Source organism: Nomascus leucogenys, chromosome 15 (genome assembly GCF_006542625.1).
Source record: "Nomascus leucogenys isolate Asia chromosome 15, Asia_NLE_v1, whole genome shotgun sequence".
Classification (NCBI taxonomy): domain Eukaryota; kingdom Metazoa; phylum Chordata; class Mammalia; order Primates; family Hylobatidae; genus Nomascus; species Nomascus leucogenys.
Window position 1 is genome coordinate 73,445,930 of NC_044395.1, and position 22,620 is coordinate 73,468,549.

At 44.4% G+C, this 22,620-nt stretch overlaps 1 protein-coding gene across 1 annotated transcript in view; it reads left to right on the top strand.

Annotated features, from left to right (window-relative positions):
* The window catches only part of PARVA (parvin alpha), a 165,564-nt gene that overhangs the window by 124,426 nt on the left and 18,518 nt on the right, over positions 1-22,620 (top strand). The window contains exons 6-11 of the mRNA XM_030829036.1: positions 2,462-2,602; positions 10,317-10,432; positions 14,567-14,625; positions 17,465-17,484; positions 19,252-19,313; positions 19,950-20,018. Coding sequence (XP_030684896.1) covers positions 2,462-2,602; positions 10,317-10,432; positions 14,567-14,625; positions 17,465-17,484; positions 19,252-19,313; positions 19,950-20,018 — 467 coding nt within the window. The remainder of the gene's footprint in view (positions 1-2,461; positions 2,603-10,316; positions 10,433-14,566; positions 14,626-17,464; positions 17,485-19,251; positions 19,314-19,949; positions 20,019-22,620) is intronic.

The following is a 22,620-nucleotide window of genomic DNA, read 5'->3' on the forward strand; positions in this document are numbered from 1 at the left end:
TAGATCAGGGGTTTCCAAAACCCCTTCTTCAGATATGATCATTTGCTAGAATGACACACAGAACTCAGGAAGGCACTTAGGTTTACTAGACTATTATAAAGGATAAAACTCAAAATCAGCCAAAAGGAAGAGATGCATAGGGCATAGTTTGCGGGAGAGGCACAGAGCTTCCATGCTTTCTCATGTGCACGACCCTCCACCACCTTCATATATTTACCAGCCAGGAAGCTCTCTGAACATTTTTGGCCAGAGTTTTTATGAAGTGTCATTAAGTAGGCATAACTGATTAAATCACTGGCCATTGATAGTTGACCTCCAGCTTCCTTCCCCTTTCTCATGGGTGGGGGGTATGAGGCTGAATGTTCCAATTCTTTAATCATATGCTTGGTTCTCCTGGCAATCAGCTTCCCCATCCTCAAGAGCTTTCTAAAAGTTGCCTCATTAACATAAACTCAGATGTAGGTGAAAGGGGCTTGTTATGAATAACAAAAGATGTTTCTTTTACCTTAATCATTTCAGAGCTTTTTCAGGAACTGGGGACAAAACCCAAATATTATAACAAAAGATGCCACTATCATCTTTCAGAAAGTTACAAGGTTTTTAGAAGCTCTGTGCTAGGAAGGGGGATCAAGGAGACAAGATGTATATTTCTTCTTATGTCACTCTATTTTTTAAAAAAAGAATGAACTAGACAACTGTACAAGAAAAAGTTATTGACCTAGAAAACAGACTCAGATACCTAAGCTGAAAATCTGTTCAATGCCAGATTTTAAATATGAAAATTTATAGACAATGATGTAACACAGCAGAGCTAGCAAATAAGTGGCTCCTCCTCACTCCTCTCCTCCCCACCCAACCCTCTCTCACAACAGTCATCAGTAATCTTTGCCTGCAATCTTTTCCTCTGAGCCAAGATAAGACCAGAAGGTTCTTAACCCAGCATTTTGGGCAGCCTCTATCCAATGCTTGTAGTTGCAAAGTAAGATTAAGATAATTTGCTTCTATAGAGACAATTACATCATCTGAAAATAATGGGAAAAAGTGAAAGAAAATAACTTGTCATTTTTTCAGTAGGAGAGGATCCAAGATAAGAATTCAGCCTAAAAATGGATAAGGCACACACAAGGTCTCTTCAAGATGTAAGAAGAAGACATTTAGATATATTCTTGTTAAATCCCTGAACTTTAGAGATAAAAATGGCTTGAAACAACTAAAGAGAACATTTCAGGCCATCACAGGTAAGAATAGCTTGAGATTATCCTACTGAGGTGCTTAAAAAAATTCACAAATCCACAGAACCTGCATAAATTCTCCATTGGGCAACTTTATCTTCAAAGAATGACTCAAGGGGCATTTGGCTTAGATAAACCACAGTTACTTAAAAATAAATAATGTAAGCATTAGGGAAAATATTGATACATAGTAAAATTTAATTTGTATAGGAGCCCTTAAAAATTAGGAGAAAAGATATTTTAAATGTGTGCAGTTCTGTCAATGTTAAATTAATTAGAACTGATTAGGTGAGTTCCAGTGGTAGGCAACCAATTTCCTGTTAAGGAGTCCAAAGTTGTTTTTTTCTTTGTAATAGATTAAAATATGAATTTAGATTAATATAATGATTGGACTGAGTTTTTCCTTTTTTAAGTATTAAGGTGTTATGTCATTGCATAAAAAAACCATTGATTTTAAAACACACCATTATATAAGAACCACTGAGAAAGAGAAAAATCACTTTAAGCTATTACTCAATGCTTTCTTGTTGCTGAGAATTTTTATTTTATACTTTTTGAAGGTGCTCATGTAGGCTTATTGAGACATGTGAGTAATCATACTATGAAGAGCTATGAGCAAGTTCACACCCGTGGAGACAATAACTCTTAGACCTTCCACCTAGCTGACAGCCATTGTAGGATGCCAGTAAAACACAACCTGGCTTTAAGGATGTTAAAATGTGAAAAATATGTGCCTTAGAATTGATTAAATATGACACGTTAAGTAAGTTACCTTCCAGGTGGGTTTAAAAGGAAAGAAGATACTTAAAACAGATAAATATGATTGGACCTGACACAGACTGTACTACAGGAATGTACAAAATGCCTTGACTAACTCTACAGAGAAGGCTTTCCAGTCAGCACAGAGATGTCCTTGGAGAAGGTAGAACTGAAAAGGAGAAAACTCCAGAATGATGGAGTTCAAATATGACAGGCTAGGTTAAATGCCCCTGGGATCTGGGGATTCAAGTCATCATCATGAGGCTCTCACAGTACTGATGCTGCTGGTGCCACCATAAGGTGATGAGGGGACAGCAGTGTCCCTCTGCTGGTAGGCATCCAGTATCTATTGTTGCAAGAGTGCATGCATGCATGAGTGCATAAGAGACCGAATAAGTGAGTAAGTGCCTGCGGTAGGGTTGTCTGGGGCCCAGCATAACAGCTGTTCTCTTTTCCCTTGTCACCCTCAGAGAAACTGGAGAGTGAGAAGCTAAATGTGGCTGAGGTCACCCAGTCAGAGATTGCTCAGAAGCAAAAACTGCAGACTGTCCTGGAGAAGATCAATGAAACCCTGAAACTTCCTCCCAGGAGCATCAAGTGGAATGTGGATTGTGAGTTGAACAAAGGAAAGGGGCACCATTAAACAATGCCTGTGGTCCCTGCCATGGGGCTTCCCCAAGAAGCCATCCATAAGCTTGGCAGGCTTCAGGGGAGGGGGTCAAACTAATTTATCTTTGAACAAGATGCCCTGCTTCCTCAGAACTTGGAAGAAGTTCCATCCATACCCTTGGGGAAAAATAACAGAATGTCAAAATCTCACGTTCCTCTTCTGTAAAAGGCTTTCCATAGAAACCTCATGTGAAATGGGGAAGGGAAGCAAACTCATTCACTGAGCTACTTCTTCTAAGTCCCAGCACAGCCTTTTGAGAAAGCTGTTGTCTGCAGCTTGGAGAGGCTTGGGAAGCTGAGGTCCCCACATTCACACAGCTGAGAAGCAGGGAGCAAGGATTCAGTTCTGTCTATTCCAAAGCCCATGCCCTTCCAATCCCCCTTCATTTTCTAGAAAGAGCAAAGATATGGCTGAGATCATAGGCACTGAAACAAGATGTTAAAATTCAGCTTTTTACAGCTAGCATAGCTCAGAGACCTCAGAAAGCATAAATTATTCGTTTATAAGAATTATTAGTTTATAAATTATTAGTTCATTTGCTGCTCCAAAGGCCCGGTGTCTAATACAGACTTAATGAGTCCCTATCAGAATTAATCAGGGGATTAGGTGAATCTAGCAGTAACAACTGGATTCCAAAGTTTATTGTAATGGATAAAAATATGAATTTACATTAATAAAAGATTAGATTAGACTGTGTTTTGCCTTTAAGTATTAAAGGGTTAAGTACTATGCTTTATTGCGTCTAACTTACACAACTTAAAATCAACAGCCCCTTACAAAAAAAAAAATACTTTTCAAACTTGGGAAAGAAAATGGAGTCTTTACCTCTGAAGTTAGAAACCCAGTAACTGCCAGTCACAATCTCTCCAGCAGGTCTCTAACATCTGACATTGCGGCTGAGACACCAAGTGCCTCCTCAGCATAATTACACGTTTTTGTGCACAGCGTGATCAGCTGCTTTGCAAAGCAGTGACGCTGGGAACAGGGCACAGGGCATTCTCTGCCCGCAGAGGGAGACACCTGAGGGCAGGAGGAGGGGAGGCCGTGCCCTGGGCCCTAGATGCTATCAAGGAGAGGGGCTCTGTTTCACTGTGTTCCAGGAATGCTAGTATTGTCAGTGGGGGAGAACAAGGCAGGGCAGGGAGGTTGATGACTAGTTTGGGAAATGTATCTGCATTTTAAAACTCCACAATAGTCATAAACATTAGAGAAGTCCTGTAATGAAGACTGCTATTTAGTTTGGTTTGATCCTATCTCCCACTCCTTTGAATATGGACCACCTCCCTGTACCCCTCCAAAAAAAAAACAAGTCAAACATCATTTAACTTATCATGGCACCCAATTTGGGAAAGGCTGAGATAGAAGAACAGTCTTTTATTTTTTTTTTTGTAGAGACAGAGTCTCGCTTTGTTGCCCAGGCTGGAGTGCAGTGGCGCGATCTCAGCTCATTGCAACCTCCGCCTCCCAGGTTCAAGCGATTCTCATGCCTCAGCCTCCCGAGTAGCTGGGATTACAGGCGTGTGCCACGAAGCCCAGCTAATTTCTTTTGTATTTTACTAGAGGCAGGGTTTCACCATGTTGCCCAGGCCAGTCTCGAACTCCTGAGCTCAGGCAGTCTGCCCGCCTCAGCCTCCCAAAGTGCTAGAATTACAGGCACGAGCCACTGTGCCCAGCCTAGAACAGGGTCTTTTAAAGCCACATCAAGAACATTGTCTCCAGTGGCTTTGAATGATTTGTTTGGTTTATGCTTACTTTAATTTCTTATAGGGAAATGTGTACAAGAAAAATCATCACTCGTATTACCATGCTAATCTAGCTGTTTTCATTTGTTTGTTTCATTTCACTTGTTTTGTTTGTTACTAGTTACATCACAGCATCATTTGCTTGGTCAGGTCATATACACTTTTTTTTTTTTTTTTTTGAGATGGAGTCTGGCTTTGTTGCCCAGGCTGAAGTGAAGTGGCACGATCTTGGCTCACTGCAACCTTCGCCTCCTAGGTTCAAGCAATTCTCCTGCCTCAGCCTCCTGAGTAGCTGGGATTACAAGGATGCCCCACCACACCCACCTAACTTTCGTATTTTTAGTAGAGACGGGAATTCGCCATGGCTAGGCTGGTCTCAAAGTCCTGACTTCAGGTGATCCGCCCGCCTCGGCCTCCCGAAGTGCCAGGATTACAGGCGTGAGCCACTGCGCCTGGCCCAAGTCATATACACTTTTGTGTTTTGTTATTTTTCTCTTGATCTTACATCACACGTATTTTCTACATTCCCTCGTGGTCTTTGTAGTTAAAATTTTTGATAGCCGTTTCTGTTTCATAGGGTAGATATCCCACAGTTAACTTAAACCCTAGGTTGATGCCTATCCTTTTAGGATGTTTCCCAACCTATTTCTAATATCAGATAGCACCAAACTGAATGTCTTAGCTTGTGCCTCTTTTTGCTTCTCTTGAATTACTCCCTTTAGATAAATTTCCAGAACTGAGATGGATTACTAGGTCAGAGGGAATAATTATCTCATCTCAGTGGCTAGCTCCCTGTGATGCCTTGGGGCTTTTGAAGAGCTGGGCTTATTTACAAAGTCACAGTGGCTTGTTCCATAAGGAATGTGGCAGACTCAGCTCCTGGGGGAAAAGCTCTGTCTCCTGTCTCAGTTACCTTCCCTGGATGTAAACCTGAGGAAACTGTGGCGCCTCTCCGCTCAGGATGAGGGTGGTAGGGACAGGCTGCTGAGTTACCAAGGTCCTTGATCTGGGGCTTTAGGGATTTCTTCCTTTTTTTTTTTTTTTTCTAATTCACAACAGTAATTTTCATTATTGAAAATTTACAAAGTGCAGATAAAGTTAAATATTAACATTTAACATATTTATTATGCTTATTGTATGTCTTGTACTCTCCTAAACACTTTATGTATTTTAATCTTTGTAATCTTCATTCACCCATCTGAAGTAAGAATTCTTTTATTCCCATGTTACAGATGGGAAAATCAGGGCATAGAGTGGTTAAGAAACTGTGAAGGTAAACTTCATGAGGGCAGGGACTTTTGTCTTTTCACTGCCCACCTAGAGACAAGAACCACGAACATTGTGCTGTGTTCTTCAAGTTCTGTGTGTCTGTACGTGTGTAATAAGTAGTGTATAATATTTTATATATGTATATATAAAAAACTTTTAGCAAAAATGAGATCAACCTGTTTATGTTGTTTGGAAGATGTCTATATTGACAAATCATTAAATATTCCTCTGTATGTCACTTTTAATACTATATAATGTGACATTGTATGGATCTACCATAATTTATTTAACTGATAATGGATTTTCAGATTGTTCTCCGTTTTCCCACTGATACCAACACAGCTGGATGCATTCTCCCTTCTTGTGGCCATAATTACTTCTTTAGGATAAATACCCAAGAGTGGTATTTTAGGGCCAAAGGGTGAGAGCATTTTTAAGGTCGTAACACATAATGTTAAATTACCTCCAGAAAAATTACACCAATTTCTGTTTCCACCACAGGACATGTTTGGAAGACTATTCCTAACTCAGCAGCCCTGTTTTAAATACTGCTTTCCAGCCCTAGAGTGACACTCTTAGCCTTGCAGCTGCAGTTCCCAGCTTGCACAGTGAGGCCTGGGCGCTTACTCTTATTCCATATGTTCCCTCCTGACTTGACTGCGGGCACATGTTGGCCCCAGCTTCTGTTGAGCACCAGGGAGAAAATTCCCAGGAGACGTGTTGAGAGGCAGCAATGATGAGTGTGCACAAACGTTCAACAGTGGGTAGAATCTGTTTAAATTGAAAAAATGGCATATTTTTATTCTAAAGAATATTTCAAAATAGGAAAAAAGGCTGGGCACTGTGGCTCACACCTGTAATCCCGGCACTTTGGAAGGCCAAGGTGGGTGGATCACCTGAGGTCAGGACTTTGAGACTAGCCTGGCCAACATGGCAAAACCCCGTCTCTACTAAAAAATACAAAAATTAGCCCAGCATGGTGGCACATGCCTGTAATCCCAGCTACTCGGGAGGCTGAGGCAGGAGAGTCGCTTGAACCCAGGAGGCGGAGCTTGCAGTGAGCCAAGATTGCACCAATGCACTCCAGCCTGGGCGACAGAGTGAGACTCCATCTCAAAAAAAAAGAAAAAAGAAAAAAGGGGGAAAAAAAAAACCTATCCGGCTGGGCACGGTGGCTCACACCTGTAATCCCAGCACTTTGGGAGGCCAAGGTGGGTGGATCACCTGAGGTCAGGAGTTTGATACCAGCCTGGCCAACATGGTGAAACTCCCTCTCTACTAAAAGCACAAAAATTAGCCAGGTATGGTGGCATGCACCTATAATCCCAGCTACTCAGGAGGCTGAGTCAGGAGAATCACTTGAACCGAGAAGGAGGTGGCTGCAGTGAGACGAGATCCAGTCATTGCACTCCAACCTGGGCGACAAGAGCAAAACTCCATCTCAAAAAAAAAAAAAAAACTATCTTTCCACTCCAGCATAACTATTTTCATTTTTTAAAATATATTCCTTTCCAAATGTTGGCCACAAGCACATGTTTGTGTGTGTATATGTAGATATACGTACATATGTATATGCTTTTATGTATGCATATATCCATAAATGTATATTTATAGCTATGTATATTATACACATATACACGTGTATATAGATATATACACATACACATATATATAGCTATACAATCTTAACTATGATTTTCAATGCATGCAAACTATTCATTATGTGTATATACCATAACTTCTTAAAGCAGTGGTTATTCAACTATGGTTGGTCCAAAACTAGGGATTTGCAAGGAGAAACTCTAGCATCACCAAGGAGAAGAAAAGAAGTCGTGCGTAGGCTGCAGTTAGGACTCCAGAATCCTCACTTTAACCAGAGCAGTTGTACTTTTTTCATGAGTTTTAACTATCAGCTTTTAGAACAAAGGATTTCCATGCTTAATATTTAAAAGTTTGAAAAATGCTGATCTAAACCATCCTCTTGTTATTGGACATAGTGTTTTCCAGGGTTTTTAAAAATCATAGTATATTACACAGTAACATCTTTGTACATGTAGTGTAGTATGTATGTGTGTGAGACTATAGACTATTTCTTTCTAAAAAAAATCCCAGGAGAATACAGTATTCATTGAATGAGTCTGACATCTATATGATGCTTACGGTATAGCTCTGCATTGCTCACCAAGACAATGGAGATGGTGTACAATGTCACCAGGGCATAAGAACAACTTGTTTGATCACAACTTTTCTAGCATTATATTTTGCCATTAAAGGGGAGAGGGATAGCAAATGTTCTTACAACCCTCATTGATGCCAGGTGGTGGGCCGGTAGTTCTGATCAGAAGAGTAAACCTGGATTTGCCTCTGATGGTGACCACACCATGTCAGTGGGTCACAGTGGGTCAGTGCCACATCAGGATCTTTTTTTGAGGCTGTAAGTCTGGGTAAAACTTAGTTAACAAGGCCCGAAAGCCCAAAATTGAAACCTTCTGGAAGGCTAGGAGTTCAGAGCAGTTCAGCTTCTGTTTGTGGTGATGGTGAGCTGCTGTTCATAATCAGTAGAAAACCTTCTTTGAAGTAGCAAGTGATAACCAGAAACCCTAATGAGTTACAAAGGAATGTCTGAATCATTCTCTTTTCTTGGTGATTTCTCAAAGCTTCTGCTAAATCAGACTCACTGATCCCAGGGAAGACAGAATGACATCCTAATAATGGGCCTAGTGCATGCGAAGTACACAAAATAGGCATTTTTTTATTATTCCCTTAAATGCCCCCTGTAATGAAGAGCTGTGAAGCTGGTAGGACTGTGAAGGCAGGCAAAATATCTGGTGAATCTTCCCTTTGATGAGAAAGAAAGGGAAGAAAGCTGGCATGTTTTAGTTGCCTAGGTGCCAGGTAATTTCACATAAGGTATGATTAAAAAAAAAAAAAAAAATCAGCCATTCCTGGGCACCTGCTGTGTTCCAGGAGCATCAGAGAGAAAACTCCCAGGACACATGTTGAGAGGCAGGAATGATAGGGGCACACAAATGTTCAACAGTGGCTAGAATTTGTTTTAATTGAAAAGATGGCAGATTTTTATTCTAAATATTTGGAAATAGGAAAAAAATTAAGACTATCCACTCTAGTGTAACTATTTTCATTTTTTTTTAATGAAGCCTTTTGGGGAATCTTTACAACCTGTACGTCCACATAGGTTCTGTTACCTCCATTTGTAAAGATGAGCAAATTAAGGCTCAGAGGCCTTTGGTGGCCTACCCTACGCAAGGCCATGTAGCCAGTAAATAAGTGGTAGATGATAAAGTTAGAATTCAGGCTCCAGTCTGCCTGACCCTCTGTGCACCTCACTGAGTCTTCTTCTCCTCATCTAGTGAGAAAACTCCAACCCAGTGTGACCCAGCCTTCTCTGGTGTAAATGGCTTGACTTTGAGCACATGACTCAGCAGCTTTGGCAGCCCCCTGGCTCAGTAACATCCCGTCCCAGCTGCTCCTTAAAGGGCATTGCCTACAGTGACCATAGTGACACTCAAGCAAGTAACATCGCCCTTTGAATGTCTCTCTCATGCCTTCTTCCAGGGATCTTAAAGCCCTGAACCAAGGAAGAGACCTAGTGTTCCTGACTCAGTGTTTATTTATTAAGGACGTGCTTTGTGTGCCATCTTGAGACAAGGGTAGTAGTGATAATCCAGAGTTCATGGTTAAGTGGGAAGGGAGAGGGAGTGCAGAGCAGACATGCTTATGGTGATTGGAGTGGAGTGGGCAGGGACTTGGGACTGGGAGAGAGCTGATCTGAGCTCAGAGCTCAGCAGTTGTCAGGATCCTGATGGGAACCTGGGATTAGAGAGGTGCCACATTGGAAATCTGGCAATAGTATGAACCAAGAAGGAGCTCCATGGGACCTGGCAAAGAATTGAGGGGGCCAGGCATGGTGGCACATCCCTGTAGTCCGAGCTACTCCACAGAGGCCAGGGCGGGAGGATTGCTTGAGCCTAGGAGTTCGAGGCTGCAGTGAGCTAGGATTGTGCCACTGCACTCCAGCCTGAGCAACAGAGCAAGACCCTGCTTCAAAAAACAGAAAGATTTGAGGGGGCCCAGAGTGAGGCCTGTGATGACTACAGGTATCCCCTGACCCTCAGGCATGGTATAAAGGGACATTGGGTGGATATATTAGGCTGTTCATGCATAGCCATTAAGAAAGGCTTGAGGCTGGGTAATTTATAAATAAAAGAGGTTTAATTGGCCAGCATCTGCCTGGCTTACAGGGAGGCCTCAGGGACCTTTTACTTGTGGCAGAAGGCAAAGTGGGAACAGGCACTTCATATGACACAAGCAGGAGCAAGAGAGAGAGTGGGCGGCAGGAAGGTGCCATATACTTTTCAACCACCAGATCACATGTGAGAGCTCGAGTGTACTTACCACCAAGGGGATGGCACTAAGCCATTCATGAGGGGTCCATCCCCACGATCCAAATACCTCCCACCAGGCCCCACCTCCAACACCGGGGATTACATTTCAGCATGAGATTTGGGCAGGGACAAATATCCAGACTCTATCAGTGGGGTAATACTACACTTTGAACATCTGCTTATATTGCCTAGAACCTGGAAGAAGATGCTGTAATTTTTCAATCTTCTTTCATTTCAGCTGTTCATGCCAAGAGCCTGGTGGCCATCTTACACCTGCTCGTTGCTCTGTCTCAGTATTTCCGGGCACCAATTCGACTCCCAGACCATGTTTCCATCCAAGTGGTTGTGGTCCAGGTAAGACAGATAACACTACAAACATCTGTGTCTTTTAAGAGTCGTGGAGGTCGAGTTCCTATGGTGCGTCGAGTAGATCATTAGGATGGCTGCATGAATGTTGAGTGAGCCTGGTGTGCAGCATATTGGGAGGCACTGAGCTTTCTGTTGCATGTTGGCTTCCCCTGGTAAGTGTACACAAGATGGAAGAGCGTGTGCTTGTGTATAGATAGCTTTGTGTGGGGTATGTGCCTATGGTTTATGTGTTTTTGTCTGAGTTTTCTGTGTAATGTGTAGATGAGGGTGTGTGGTATGTATGTGAGCTGTGTGTCATGGGGTCAGGAGGAAAGGGTGTGTGTGTGTGTGTGTGTGTGTGTGTGTGTGTGTTTGTGTACAGGAGTGTACAGGCGCCCTGCAAACCATGGAGAACCATAATATTTTGGTTAAACAAATGATACTTAGGTATGGGGAGAACGATATCTATGCATATAAGGGAATGTGTGTGTACATGTGCATGCGTTTGAGAGAGACCCCAACTGGCCGTGTCTGTATTGCTATATTGAAGGCACTGCCACTGTTCACCCACCCACAGAAGCACAGCTGGGATCTCAAGTCATCTTTTCCAGATTGTTGGATGGAATTTCCATTCACATATGGCTGTGTAATTTCCACAATGAGGGTGTGCTCTCTCCCTGTGACTATCTCACTCTGCTCCTAACCCCATTAAATACCCAAATTCAATTTTATTTTCCAACTTTATACCCATTTAGCAAAAGGTCATCCTTTTGTTTGCTTGTTTCTGTTCTTTTCCAAATAAACATGCAGCAAGGGAGAGCTCTCCATCGAAGCAGCTCCCTGGTGATCCAGGCTCTGGAATAGGGAATGATAACAGTGGCTCTGCCATCCCTTGATGAGAAAAAGCCTTGAGGGCTGGTAGACTTTGCCCGATCAGACCAGGCCAGTTTCCAAGACAAAAGGACTTTGAGTTTAACTTTCAAGGATCAGCTGTCAACAGGAGGAGACGAGGAAATGGTCCTCCTAATCAACTGATCAGTTGTCCCCCAGTGAAAAACTATTTCTTCCACACCTCTGGGTACTTAACTCCACTAGGCATCAAGAAGATATAATAGGAATATGACACCTTGACCCTGCCTGCTGAGGAGATAGGACTACAAATAAGAAGCAGAGAGGGCTCATAGAAAATGGGAATGTGTGTGGCTCAGATACCCAGTGCCACTGGCCAAAAGGTCCTAAATGTCCTCATTATTGAGCTCTTCACTTGTATCAAACATGGCACTAAGCATTTTATGTCTGCTATGGATATGTGGCCAACTCAGACTACTGTGGTTCAAGCATCTTCCTAGTGAGTCCAGGTCATCTCTATCATGTTATTTTTACCAATCGATAATGTATGAATACAATTCTTTACGTTTTCAAAAACTACAATTAGGGAGGCAGGGATGAATAGGTGGACATGGTCCCCATAGGTGGGAGCACAGAGGATTTTTAGGTACATGTCACTGTACATTTGTCAAAACCCATAGAATGGACAGCACCAAGAGTGAACCCTAATGTCAACTATAGACTTTGGGTGATAGTGACAGTATCAATTATAAGCTCATCAGTTGTTAAAAGTGTATCATTCTGGTATAGGATATCGAAAGTAGGTGAGGACAAGTATGTGTCAGGGCAGGGCAGGGAATATCTAGGAAATCTCTGGAAATGTCTGTACCTTCCTCTCAATTTTGCTGTGAACCTCAGACTGCTCTGGAAAATATAGTCTGTTTTTTTTTTAATCATGGTTCCTGGAACAGTTCATGAAAGAGTACTTTAAAAGTGACCACATATTACTAACATTGAAATTTTTAAAAATTATTTTCATAAGTAAACATACTGTTGTTATATTCATTTATAATAGCTCTCTTATCACTAGAGGAGATAAATACTTTTATTTAAATTGCCCTTCTTTATCTTCTCTTTTGTGACAAATCCAGTCCAGTTCTTTGTGCATGAATTTGTTGAACATCTTAAGACTTTTCTTATCAGCTAGAATAAACAGCCCTCTAACAGAAACAATAAAATCTGCCTGTTGGAATTACTACAGACTGAACGATGACTGAAAATGTGAGCAGGAGAGAGGGGGCTTCTATTTTGAAACAGTGGTCATTGCAAGCCTGTGTCTCCTGCCTTATTTTGAGCTCAATTATAGGCCATCAGAAGCCTGTTGTCGGTTTAATTTCTCCTGTAGGCTGTTTTGTTAGCATGAGGGAGAAAAGAGGACATGTTCCATAAAATGGCATTAATGCACGTCAGGTTTTATGGGGTGTTTTTGCTTTATCAAGTTGAACAGGCACAGAAGCAAGACTCAAAATTGGTGGTGAGTCACAGACTGAACCACAGGGAGAACTCTTTGGGGAACAAATAATGGGTGGAGGTGAATCAGGATGCTGTATGAGGGGTTATTTAACCCAGATTTCTTTTCCATTCTATGCAGAAGCATTTAATTTTGCATAAAGTTGGAGATGAGGTTTTATGTCTATGAACGGCCATGCAGGACAAGGACACAGATTCCATTAGCCCCACATGAAAACACTGCCTGTGTTGAAACTGCATGTGGAAAGAAGTCCTGATTTATCTTCACCTGGTCCTCTTTAAATGATAGATTTTTTTTTCTTTTACCTCCTTTTTTGTTTTGATTAGTCCATTCTTAATCTAAGCCAGATAGACTCTTGGCCTTATCCAGCTCTTCCTTTCTTCCGTAAAAGTATTTTGCAAGGACGCTGGGTTCTGTGGCTGTTTGTGGAACTTTGGGCAGGAGGCTCAAGAAGGCAGGGCTCAGATGAGCCACCCATGTTCAGAGGCTCCTTCCTTCTTCACACTCATCTCAGCCTTGGGGAAGATGCATTTGCTTGGTCAATTGCTTGCTATGTCACAGCATCCTCCAGGTGTCTGGTGCTGGTGGTGGAAGGACGTAGTAGCATGAATCTCCCTCCTCACACCCATCAGAAAGTCTTCCTGCACCCCAATATTACCTCCTTCATCAGCTCCCATGCCCACATAGTGCTGTTTAAACCCTCCAAACTGGCACTCAGAGCTGCCCCCTGACTGTTGGCAGCTGCCCTCCCCTGGATGGCCTCTGGAACACATTTGTGCATCCTGCCTCTGCCTCTTGGCTGGGGCCGTTCCTCCCATTGAAATAACCCCTTCTCAGTGTCCAGCTCCAGGGCCCCCTCCCCTTGGAAGGTTTCTCTGACCATTCTAGCTAAAAGTGCTTGCTCCTGGCCTGCGTTCAGCACTTTCTGCCGAGGGTGACCACGTAATCTATTATTCTTGACACTTTTGAGATGAAAGGGAATCTTACTAATATGCTGGGACGTCAGAGATAAACCAGGACTGTTTTGGGGAAACCATTCTCAGGTGTCTGCTTCATCTATCCCTATTGACTTTAAGCTCCTCAAGGGCAGAAACTATATCATATACTCCATAGTATTTGTTCTAACTCCAGCACAAGGCCTTGTACATAGAAGGCACTAATTAATGAAATAAACAAGAAAGAGGATAAGTTGATGGGAGAAGGGTGGATAGATGGATGGATGGATGAGTTTCTAACATGCTTAACCTTTTCTCAGAGAATAAGCTAGTCACCTGAGTGAGGACTTACTACTTATTTAAAAGCTCCCATATTTATCAGTTAAAAAAAAAAAACCCTCTGCCTCTTGTCTGAATTCCCTGAGTTGGCCTCAGTTCCTCCACCCAGCCCCCCAGTTAAATGTGTTTCTCGGCTTCCCTCTGTGGCCCCAGCTGGAGGGCAGACACACCCTGGCCTTCATTTCCATTTGGTTTATTGTGGATTACTCCAGGAGGCAAACAGTTTGCTTCCAGCAGAATGTCTTCCAATAAAGAAAGGAAAGATTCACCATCCAAGAAACAGCCTACTTGTTTGGACTAAACACTAATTGCACTTGCGTCCTAATGGTTCAGTCCAGTCCCAGAAAATCAGGACCTCCTTTCACTTCCAGCATTATCTTATCTCGGGTGCATTTCTTAAACACCAGTAACTTTCTCATTATCAGGAATGCTCATCAGTGTTTCTGTATTTTTCTAAAGCATAGTTTTCTCTTCTCTTCCCAACCCCTTTCCCCACCCCCATTTCAGAAACGAGAAGGAATCCTCCAGTCTCGGCAAATCCAAGAGGAAATAACTGGTAACACAGAGTATGTCAACACCATTGTTGCCAGCGATTCTGTAATGGAACACAGATGTTTCTCCGAAATTCATCCATTTGCTGATATTTAGTTTTCATTTATTGGGATTGCAGGAGGGATTAGACTTCAGCCAATGATTATAGTTTAGCCTTTTCCATGCATTCAAAACATGCCTCTCAATGCTTAAGGTACAAACTTGGGTGGGGAAGTAGGGAGAGGGAATTAGCAGTGATTGAAAAATTCTAATTTTGTGCCACTCCAGGAAAAAGTGTGCCCAAAAAAAGCCAACCCAGCATGAAATCGTCATGCCATACACACTGGGTTGAATTTAAATTGTTAACCTTCAAAAGGACGTTTTTCTTCCTTTTCTGAATCTGATTTGGTCATGTGCCATGACCCAGAAAGCCTCTCTACCTTAGATTTGTCTTTTGGTTTGGGGTGGTTTGTTTTCTCATTTATTTTTAGAAATTGGGATATCAGAACCTATCAAGATTTTGCCATGGGGAACAGGAGTTTTCTCCTCAAGCAGAAAAAAATTGATAGTGTGGGGTGAGTTTGTGATCCCGAGAACTGAGCCCTGGCCCCACGCAAAGTCAGGCAGTTAGCTTTCAGCATCCCCTGCTCCCCAGACTTTTCTCTGAGTCCCCCTTGAACAAGAGCAGCATAGTGCAAAGAGCAGAGGCTGCTAAACCAACCCAACTTGAGTTCAAATCCAGGCTCTGCCACTTACTCACCAGGTGAGTCCCTTAACCTCTCTGACCTCAGTTTCTCCACCCAGAGAGGTAGGAAGGATTTATTGTGGTCACAGCTGTGACTTTGTTCCCTTGCCCTCTGTAGCTGCTGTTCCAGCTTTTCTCCAGCACAGCTGACCCGTACTTGCCAAGCCCATCCAGTCTCTAGGAGGTTCCTGCCCTCTCCCCAGCCATGGCTGACAGGAGTCCGGGGCACTGCCCGTCTAGATCACATTGTGTACATGGCTTAACAAGGACTAAGGGGCGTGGGCATTCCAGGCCAAGACTAGGGGCCAGAGATGTAAAGTGGCCTTTCCCAAGATGCCCTGTTTATGGCCTATGGAGACCCCATCAAGCAGCCTCCGTATCACCTCAGAGGCCAGTCTTGGTAGCTGAAGGGTCAGCCGATCTATAGGGCACACCTTGGCCTTGGTTCTGTGAGGGATGGGAGGAGCCAGGCCTGTTGGGAAAGGAGAATTCCTCACTGTCCCACCACCCACCACCCCTCCCCTATGCTGGGCTTGCCTGTGCCCACTATTTCACCTCTGGGAAAGAAGACGACAGAGCAGAGAGGAGCATGGCCTGGGAGAAACTCCCAAACCAGGGAGTGTGAAGTTTCAGATTATTGAACAATCTCTCGGATGCATGTTATGCTTTCTATGGCCCCTCTCTCTGCCACAAAGACATAAACATGGATGCGATGTCCTAATAATGACAACACAGTACAATTTATGGGGCACTTTCCTATCTATTGATGTTGATAGTAAACACATGAAGCCATGATTACACCCCCTAAAACCCCACAAGCCCAAGGGTGAGGAAGGAGACTGTGCCCTTGGTTTATCCAGCACTTAACTCCAAGTTCATTATTCTTTCCAGTGCACTACTTGCAAGTGCTCACTTAGTGGGTGACAGGTGTGCTGATGGATAAACCAATATAATAATCATTATGAGAACCAAAAGTGTATTTGGAAAAAAGTGTTTTGAGCATTTACTACTTACTAGGAATTATGCTAAAATATTTCTAGATATTAAATCATTTAATAATCACAACATCCGATTGAAGTATTTACCATAATCATCTTCATTTTAGAGATGAGAGACCTAGTGCCCAGAAAGGTTCACTGGCTTGCCCAAGGTCACTGTATGAGTTTGTTTTCACACTTCTGATAAAGACATACCCGAAACTGGGAATGAAAAAAGGTTTAATTGGACTTACAGTTCCACATGGCTGGGGAGGCCTCAGAATCATGGCAGGAGGCAAAAGGCTCTTCTTACATGGTGGTGGCAAGAGAAAAATGAGGAAGAAGCAAAAGAGGAAACCCTGATAAACCCATCAGATCTCATGAGAATAGTATGGGAAAGACCAGCCCCCATGATTCAATTACCTCCCCCTGGGTCCCTCCCACAACACGTGGGAATTCTGGGAGATACAGTTCAAGTTGAGATTTGGGTAGGGACACAGCCAAACCATATCAGTCACACAGCAAAAAAAATCACTTAGTGCAATTTAAACCTCAGTGATCTGTCTTTAAATCTTGTGCTCTTGATACTATGCTGCTTCTCTGCTATGAGTGTGGTTCCAGTTCCTGCACTCTTTGAGAAAACCTACCCTGGGTCAATGGCAGGTGCATCTTGGTGGGTACTACAGGGTGGACAGGAGAGAGACAAAGCTGACCTGCCCACAGCAACCTAGGCAGTAAAATTCTGCATTGAGGGGTTGCTTGAGCTCACCCATAAGAATCCTAAGATTTTCTGGTTGGAAATCTTCAGCCCCTGAGTCCAGTGTTCTTTAACTGCAAGCAATAATATGATTTTATTTAAGGCAAAAACTGATCCTTTAGGCATCACTACGCCAGGCTTTGCATTACACTACTATATGGGTGTAACAGATGGGGGAAAAATGGGTGGTAATGTGGTAAAGTCTCAATAACTGGAGGCCGTGCAGAATAAAATGCCAGTGGAAGGAGGCTTTTTGAGCTCCTCAGCCAAGGGCAGGTGGGTGGCAGGCAGCATGGGGTGGGCTTCCAGCAGTGGTGGAGTGTCCTTTCAGAGGAATGGCCTCTTGTAAGGGACAAGAGAAGAGTCACACTATTTTCTTTCTCTTTTTCCTCCAGGGCTCTTTCCGGGAGGCATGGTAAGTCACATAAGATTGTCCTCTGGCACTGGTGGCTGCACTGGGGCTTTAGTTAATTCTGCAGCAGCTGGGAAGAACAGGCTGTCAGCTTGTCACCTGGATATATGTCTTCACCAGCCTGGGTGACATGGCCAATTGGGTTGGGAGGGACAGCTTACTGGCGGGAAGAAGACTACCTACACCTGCACAGTCATCTTGAAAGTTAGCAGGCCGTTGACCTTGCCATTTATGAAGCACTTTTGTAGCTATTGATGTTCACAGTAAACACATGAAGCCACGATTACACCCCCTGGGACCCCACAGCCCAAGGGTGAAGGAGGAGATTATGATCTTGGTTTATCAAGCACTTAACTCCGAGTTTATTATTCTTTCCAGTGCACTACTTGCAAGTGCTTATTTAGTGGGTGATAGGTGTGCAGATGGATAAACCAATATAACAATCAAAAAGAACCATAAATGTCCTCAGAAAAAAATGTTTTGAGCATTTACTATGTCCTAGAAAGTATGCTAAAGTATTTCTAGATATTAAATCATCTAATGCTCATAACATCCCACAGAAATATTTACTGTAATTATCCTCATTTTAGAGATGAGAGACCTGTAGCCCAGAAGGATTCATTAGCTTGCCCGAGGCTTCTGGATAGGTCCTGGGCATTTTCAGGGCAGTTTTGCTCTAATTGTCTCATGGAAATAAAGGAAGACCTGCATGAACACAAGGACTGTCCCCTCTCCCCACTCTGTCCTTCTAGAGACTGTCTTCTCTTTCTTCCCTCATCACAGCTCTTATCTCTTCCATTTATCACGACTGGGTTTGTTTGTTTATGAAGTCCATGAATGTTAGGGATCACCATCCCCTTCCTGGTCGTCTCAGATTTACCCACTGGTGCCAGAGTTGGAAAAGGCAGGCCTCAGGGCCTCGCACCCTCCCAGCCCCAGGTTCACCTTGGAGACCCTTCTCCTTTCCTGAGTCAGATCCCTTCCACTGTGTCACCTCTTGGTTCTGAGAACACGGAGGCTCCAGCAAGGAGAATCCCTGCAGGCAGCATGGCTTTGCTATTTTCTGTGATCCTGATATTTACTGTGGGTAATATTTTGAAATATTTCAATCATGCTAAAAATTATTCACTTCAGGAGAACATGACAGAGTTTACAGAGCACGCACATGCTTGTTCTCACCCTTCATCCTCATGACAAACCTGAGGGAGGGTTATTTTTAAAATGACATTTTATAGAAGAGTAAACTAAGGTACAAAGAGTTGAAGTGGCCTAGATCACTTAAGAGGAAGAGCTCATATCCCATCCTGGAGCTCCCTGGCTCCCAGCCCTCTTCTCTGTGCCTTCTGCCAGCTTGTTTGTCATGGGTCTCCTGTTTTTGAAAATTGGGGGATGAAATGATTTAATATTTGGATAACATTCTCCCTCTACAGAGGTTCAGAAACACCTAAACAATGGCTAAGTCAGGATATAATGGAATACAATGAAGGGAAATGACTAATCCTGGGTCACACTACCTAAGAGAGCCCTGAGCCTGCCCCAATCCAATAATGTACACATGCATGGACACAGACACAGGCTCCCAGGGTGAGAATCACCCCAAATCGTAGCCCCAAATCACATTCCAGAGTTCCCAGCACAGTCTGTATCCCAGAGGCTTCCCGTCGGTAGTTGACCTTGTAACCTGGAGAGGCGTGTGGCTCTGGGGCCCGAGGTGGGCTTCCCCGCCAGGGATCGGCCCTGTGCTCCACATTGTGTTTCCCTCTTTTTCAGAACGTGATGCCTTTGACACCTTGTTCGACCATGCCCCAGACAAGCTGAATGTGGTGAAAAAGGTGGGAAAGGGGTGCCTGGGATGGAGAGAGGGAAGCGAGATGCAACAGAACATTGGGAAAACCCATCCCTGCAGCTTGCGAGCTTCCTGCCAGAACTGGTGGCATCACCTAACCTCTGCACACACGGGGCTTTCCCCCTTGCCATCCATGTACCTGTCTGTTCCTCACTGGATGTTGCACCCGGGCCTTTTCCCCTCCATCACCATGAGCAGCCTGTCTTCCCACCCAGGCTAACCCCAGCAATCTCAGCATTCCCCGCTCCTCACAGAATTCCCTGTCTCCCTGGCCTAGGCACCTGTGCCAAAGAAGGGACAGGAAGGAGAGAGCCAGTGGAATCATTTTATCACATTTCCCCCACCCAGACACTGGCTCAGACACTCCACCTATCATTCTGCCTCTTGGGACCTCCTTGTTCCTTACACACCCTGAGTTGTATGGAACTGCAAAGTCGAACCTGTGGCCCTCCCTGTGCACTCAAGGGCCTTTGCAGAGAGAGCTCCTGGGCCCGGGGCTCTTGGCTGGTCCTGATCCCCTGCTTTCACGCTCACCCTCGCCCTCACGGGAGTCACGGAGCAGCCGCAGGCTCCTGCACTAATGCGAGTCCCCAGCTCAGGGCCTGCTTTGCTTCTCTTTTAGACACTCATCACTTTCGTGAACAAGCACCTGAATAAACTGAACCTGGAGGTCACAGAACTGGAAACCCAGGTGGGTGACAGACCCCAGCACAGGTAGAGGCAGGGCCCTGCCCTACAGCCCCTGTTCGAAGTGGCCCACCACACTTGGCCAGGGGGGCTTCCCCAGCTGAAGGGGATGAGGGCATGGGAATCTGTCCTACTCTGAGGGGTGGACTGAGTCTCTGTGGATTTTTTCCAACTTTTTATTGTGAAAATTACAAGAATGAATACTCATATACCCTTCACTGGGATGCACCGATTGTTAATATTTGGCCACACCTCTCTCTCTTTCTCTGCACCCCTAAATGCTTGAGCATATGTCTCTCAAGAACAAGCACATTCTCTTACGTAACCACAACACAATTATCAAAGGCAGGCAGTTTTAACATAATACATTAATCTGTTTAGATTGAATCATATGAAATTGCTGACATTCGACTGTTTTTGTTTTTTTGTTTTTTGTTTTTTGAGATAGAGTTTCACTCTTGTTGCCCAGGCTGGAGTGCAGTGGCAAGATCTCGGCTCACTGCAACCTCCGCCTCCCAGGTTCAAGCGATTCTCCTGCCTCAGCCTGCCAAGTAGCTGGGATTACAGGCATGCGCCACCATGCCCGGCTAATTTTTTGTATTTAGTAGAGACGGGGTTTCACCATGTTGGTCAGGCTGGTCTCAAACTCCTGACCTCAGGTGATCCACCCACCTTGGCCTCCCAAAGTGCTGGGATTATAGGCATGAGCCACCGTGCCTGGCCGACTGTTTTTAACCTACTAAAATGGCAACATCATGTGGTTGGAGAAAACACTTTGTTCAGATTTTGCCAGTTGTCCAGTTTGCTCACATGCGGCATTTACTTGTCACATCTCTTTAGTCTCTTTTTAACGTAGAACAACTCCTCGGCTTTTCTTGTCGTGGCATTGACACTTTTTGAAGCGTTCAGGCCAGTTGGTTTATAGACTGTCTTTTCTGCGCATATTAGATTCAGGTCATGCATTTTCGTTAATAGCACTCCCCAAGCAAGGCTGTGTTCTTCCCGGGGCATCCGAGGAGGAGGCGCTCTGTCCATTAGTTCCACTGCTAGTGATAACTTGGATTATTTGGTTAGGGTGGTGTTCACCAGATTTCCCTATTATAAAGTTATTTTTCCTCTCTTTATACTTAACTAATCTTTATTGGGGAGATATTTTGAGCCTGATGAATCCTATTTCCCCACCTCCTTTCATTCTTGGTGAGCTTCTGCCTTATACTTCTCTTTCAATCATCTGGGTACCTCCTTTTATTTTAAAGGCAAATGCCAGTTTGTCGCTGAGCTCCACCTGAGTGTGTCTAGACTGTGTGAAATGAGCTTCATGTACTCTTGTAGGAAATAAGGAACGTTCTGGAAAAGTGACGCTTCCTTAAGTGAGCTAGAATGGGCCCTGGAATGATCAGCTCCGTTTTCAAGGGCAGGGAGTGCTATGACAGGGGTCACTGCCAAGCACTTTGGGTCTCTACAGTTTTATCTACTATTCCTACCAAGTCAGTGGAACCAGCCATGGGAGGTGAGGAGCAGTCTAAGCCTGGCACTCCGAGCTGTGAATGACCCCAACCCTAACCCAAGGTCACCCCTGAGCTCACAGATTGGATTCTTTTACGCCTAACTCCTTCTCACCACAGCTTGAATGAAGCCCAGTTGCTCAGCTCCCACCAGAAGGGCCTTGATTTTGACAGACTCTGGGGTCTGCTCTCCCGTGTCCACCTAGGGTGAGTCATGCCCAGGCCGTTCCCACCTGAGTCGCAGGCCTGATGGATGGAAGCTGGGAGGAGCTACCCTTTTGTTTTTGAGACAGGGTTTTACTCCTGTCATGCAGGCTAGAGTGCAGTGGCACGATCACGGCTTACTGCATCCTCAACTTCCCAGGCTCAGGTGATCCTCCCACCCCAGTCTCCTGAGCAGCTGGGACTACAGGCATGCACCACCATACCAGGTTAATTTTTTTGTATTTTTAGTACAGACAGGGTTTCACCATGTTGCCCAGGCCAGTCTTGAACTCCTGAGCTCAAGCGATCCACCCACCTCAGCCTCCCAAAGTGCTGCGATTACAGGCATGAGCCACCTTACTCGGCCAGGAGCTGCCTTTAAGGCAAGCCCAAGCTCAGGGTCTTATGCCCTTAATGACGGCTGAGACACAGGCCGGCCAGCTGGCTACCTAGAAAGCTCTCTGAGCAGACTCGGGGCTCCTAAGGTGATTCCAAGAAATGTGGCCTTCTGTAAACCCCAGCAGCTATATACACTCATAAACATTTGGTGGCCCAGCCTCCTTTGAAAGGGTTCTAGAATGTCGAATGTGCACCTGATCTCTATGTCTTTGCCAGGCCATCCCCCCTACCTGGAACCCCTACTCCTCCCAAGGTCCGTCATCCCCGGCCTCCACGGCCTCCACAAGCCTGCCCTGAGCACTCAGTGTATGCTCACTTCACCCAGCCCTGAGCAGAAGACCAGCAGCCTCCGCACTTAGCCGAGGGACTGTCCTGTCCCCTTGGGCCTGGTTTCCCAACCAATCTGGCCTCTTCTGCCTAGGAAGGGACCGGGCTGCGAGCCTCTTGCCAGGGTCCTCAGCACATAGTTCTGCTTTTGCCAGCAAGAGCAAGTCAGTC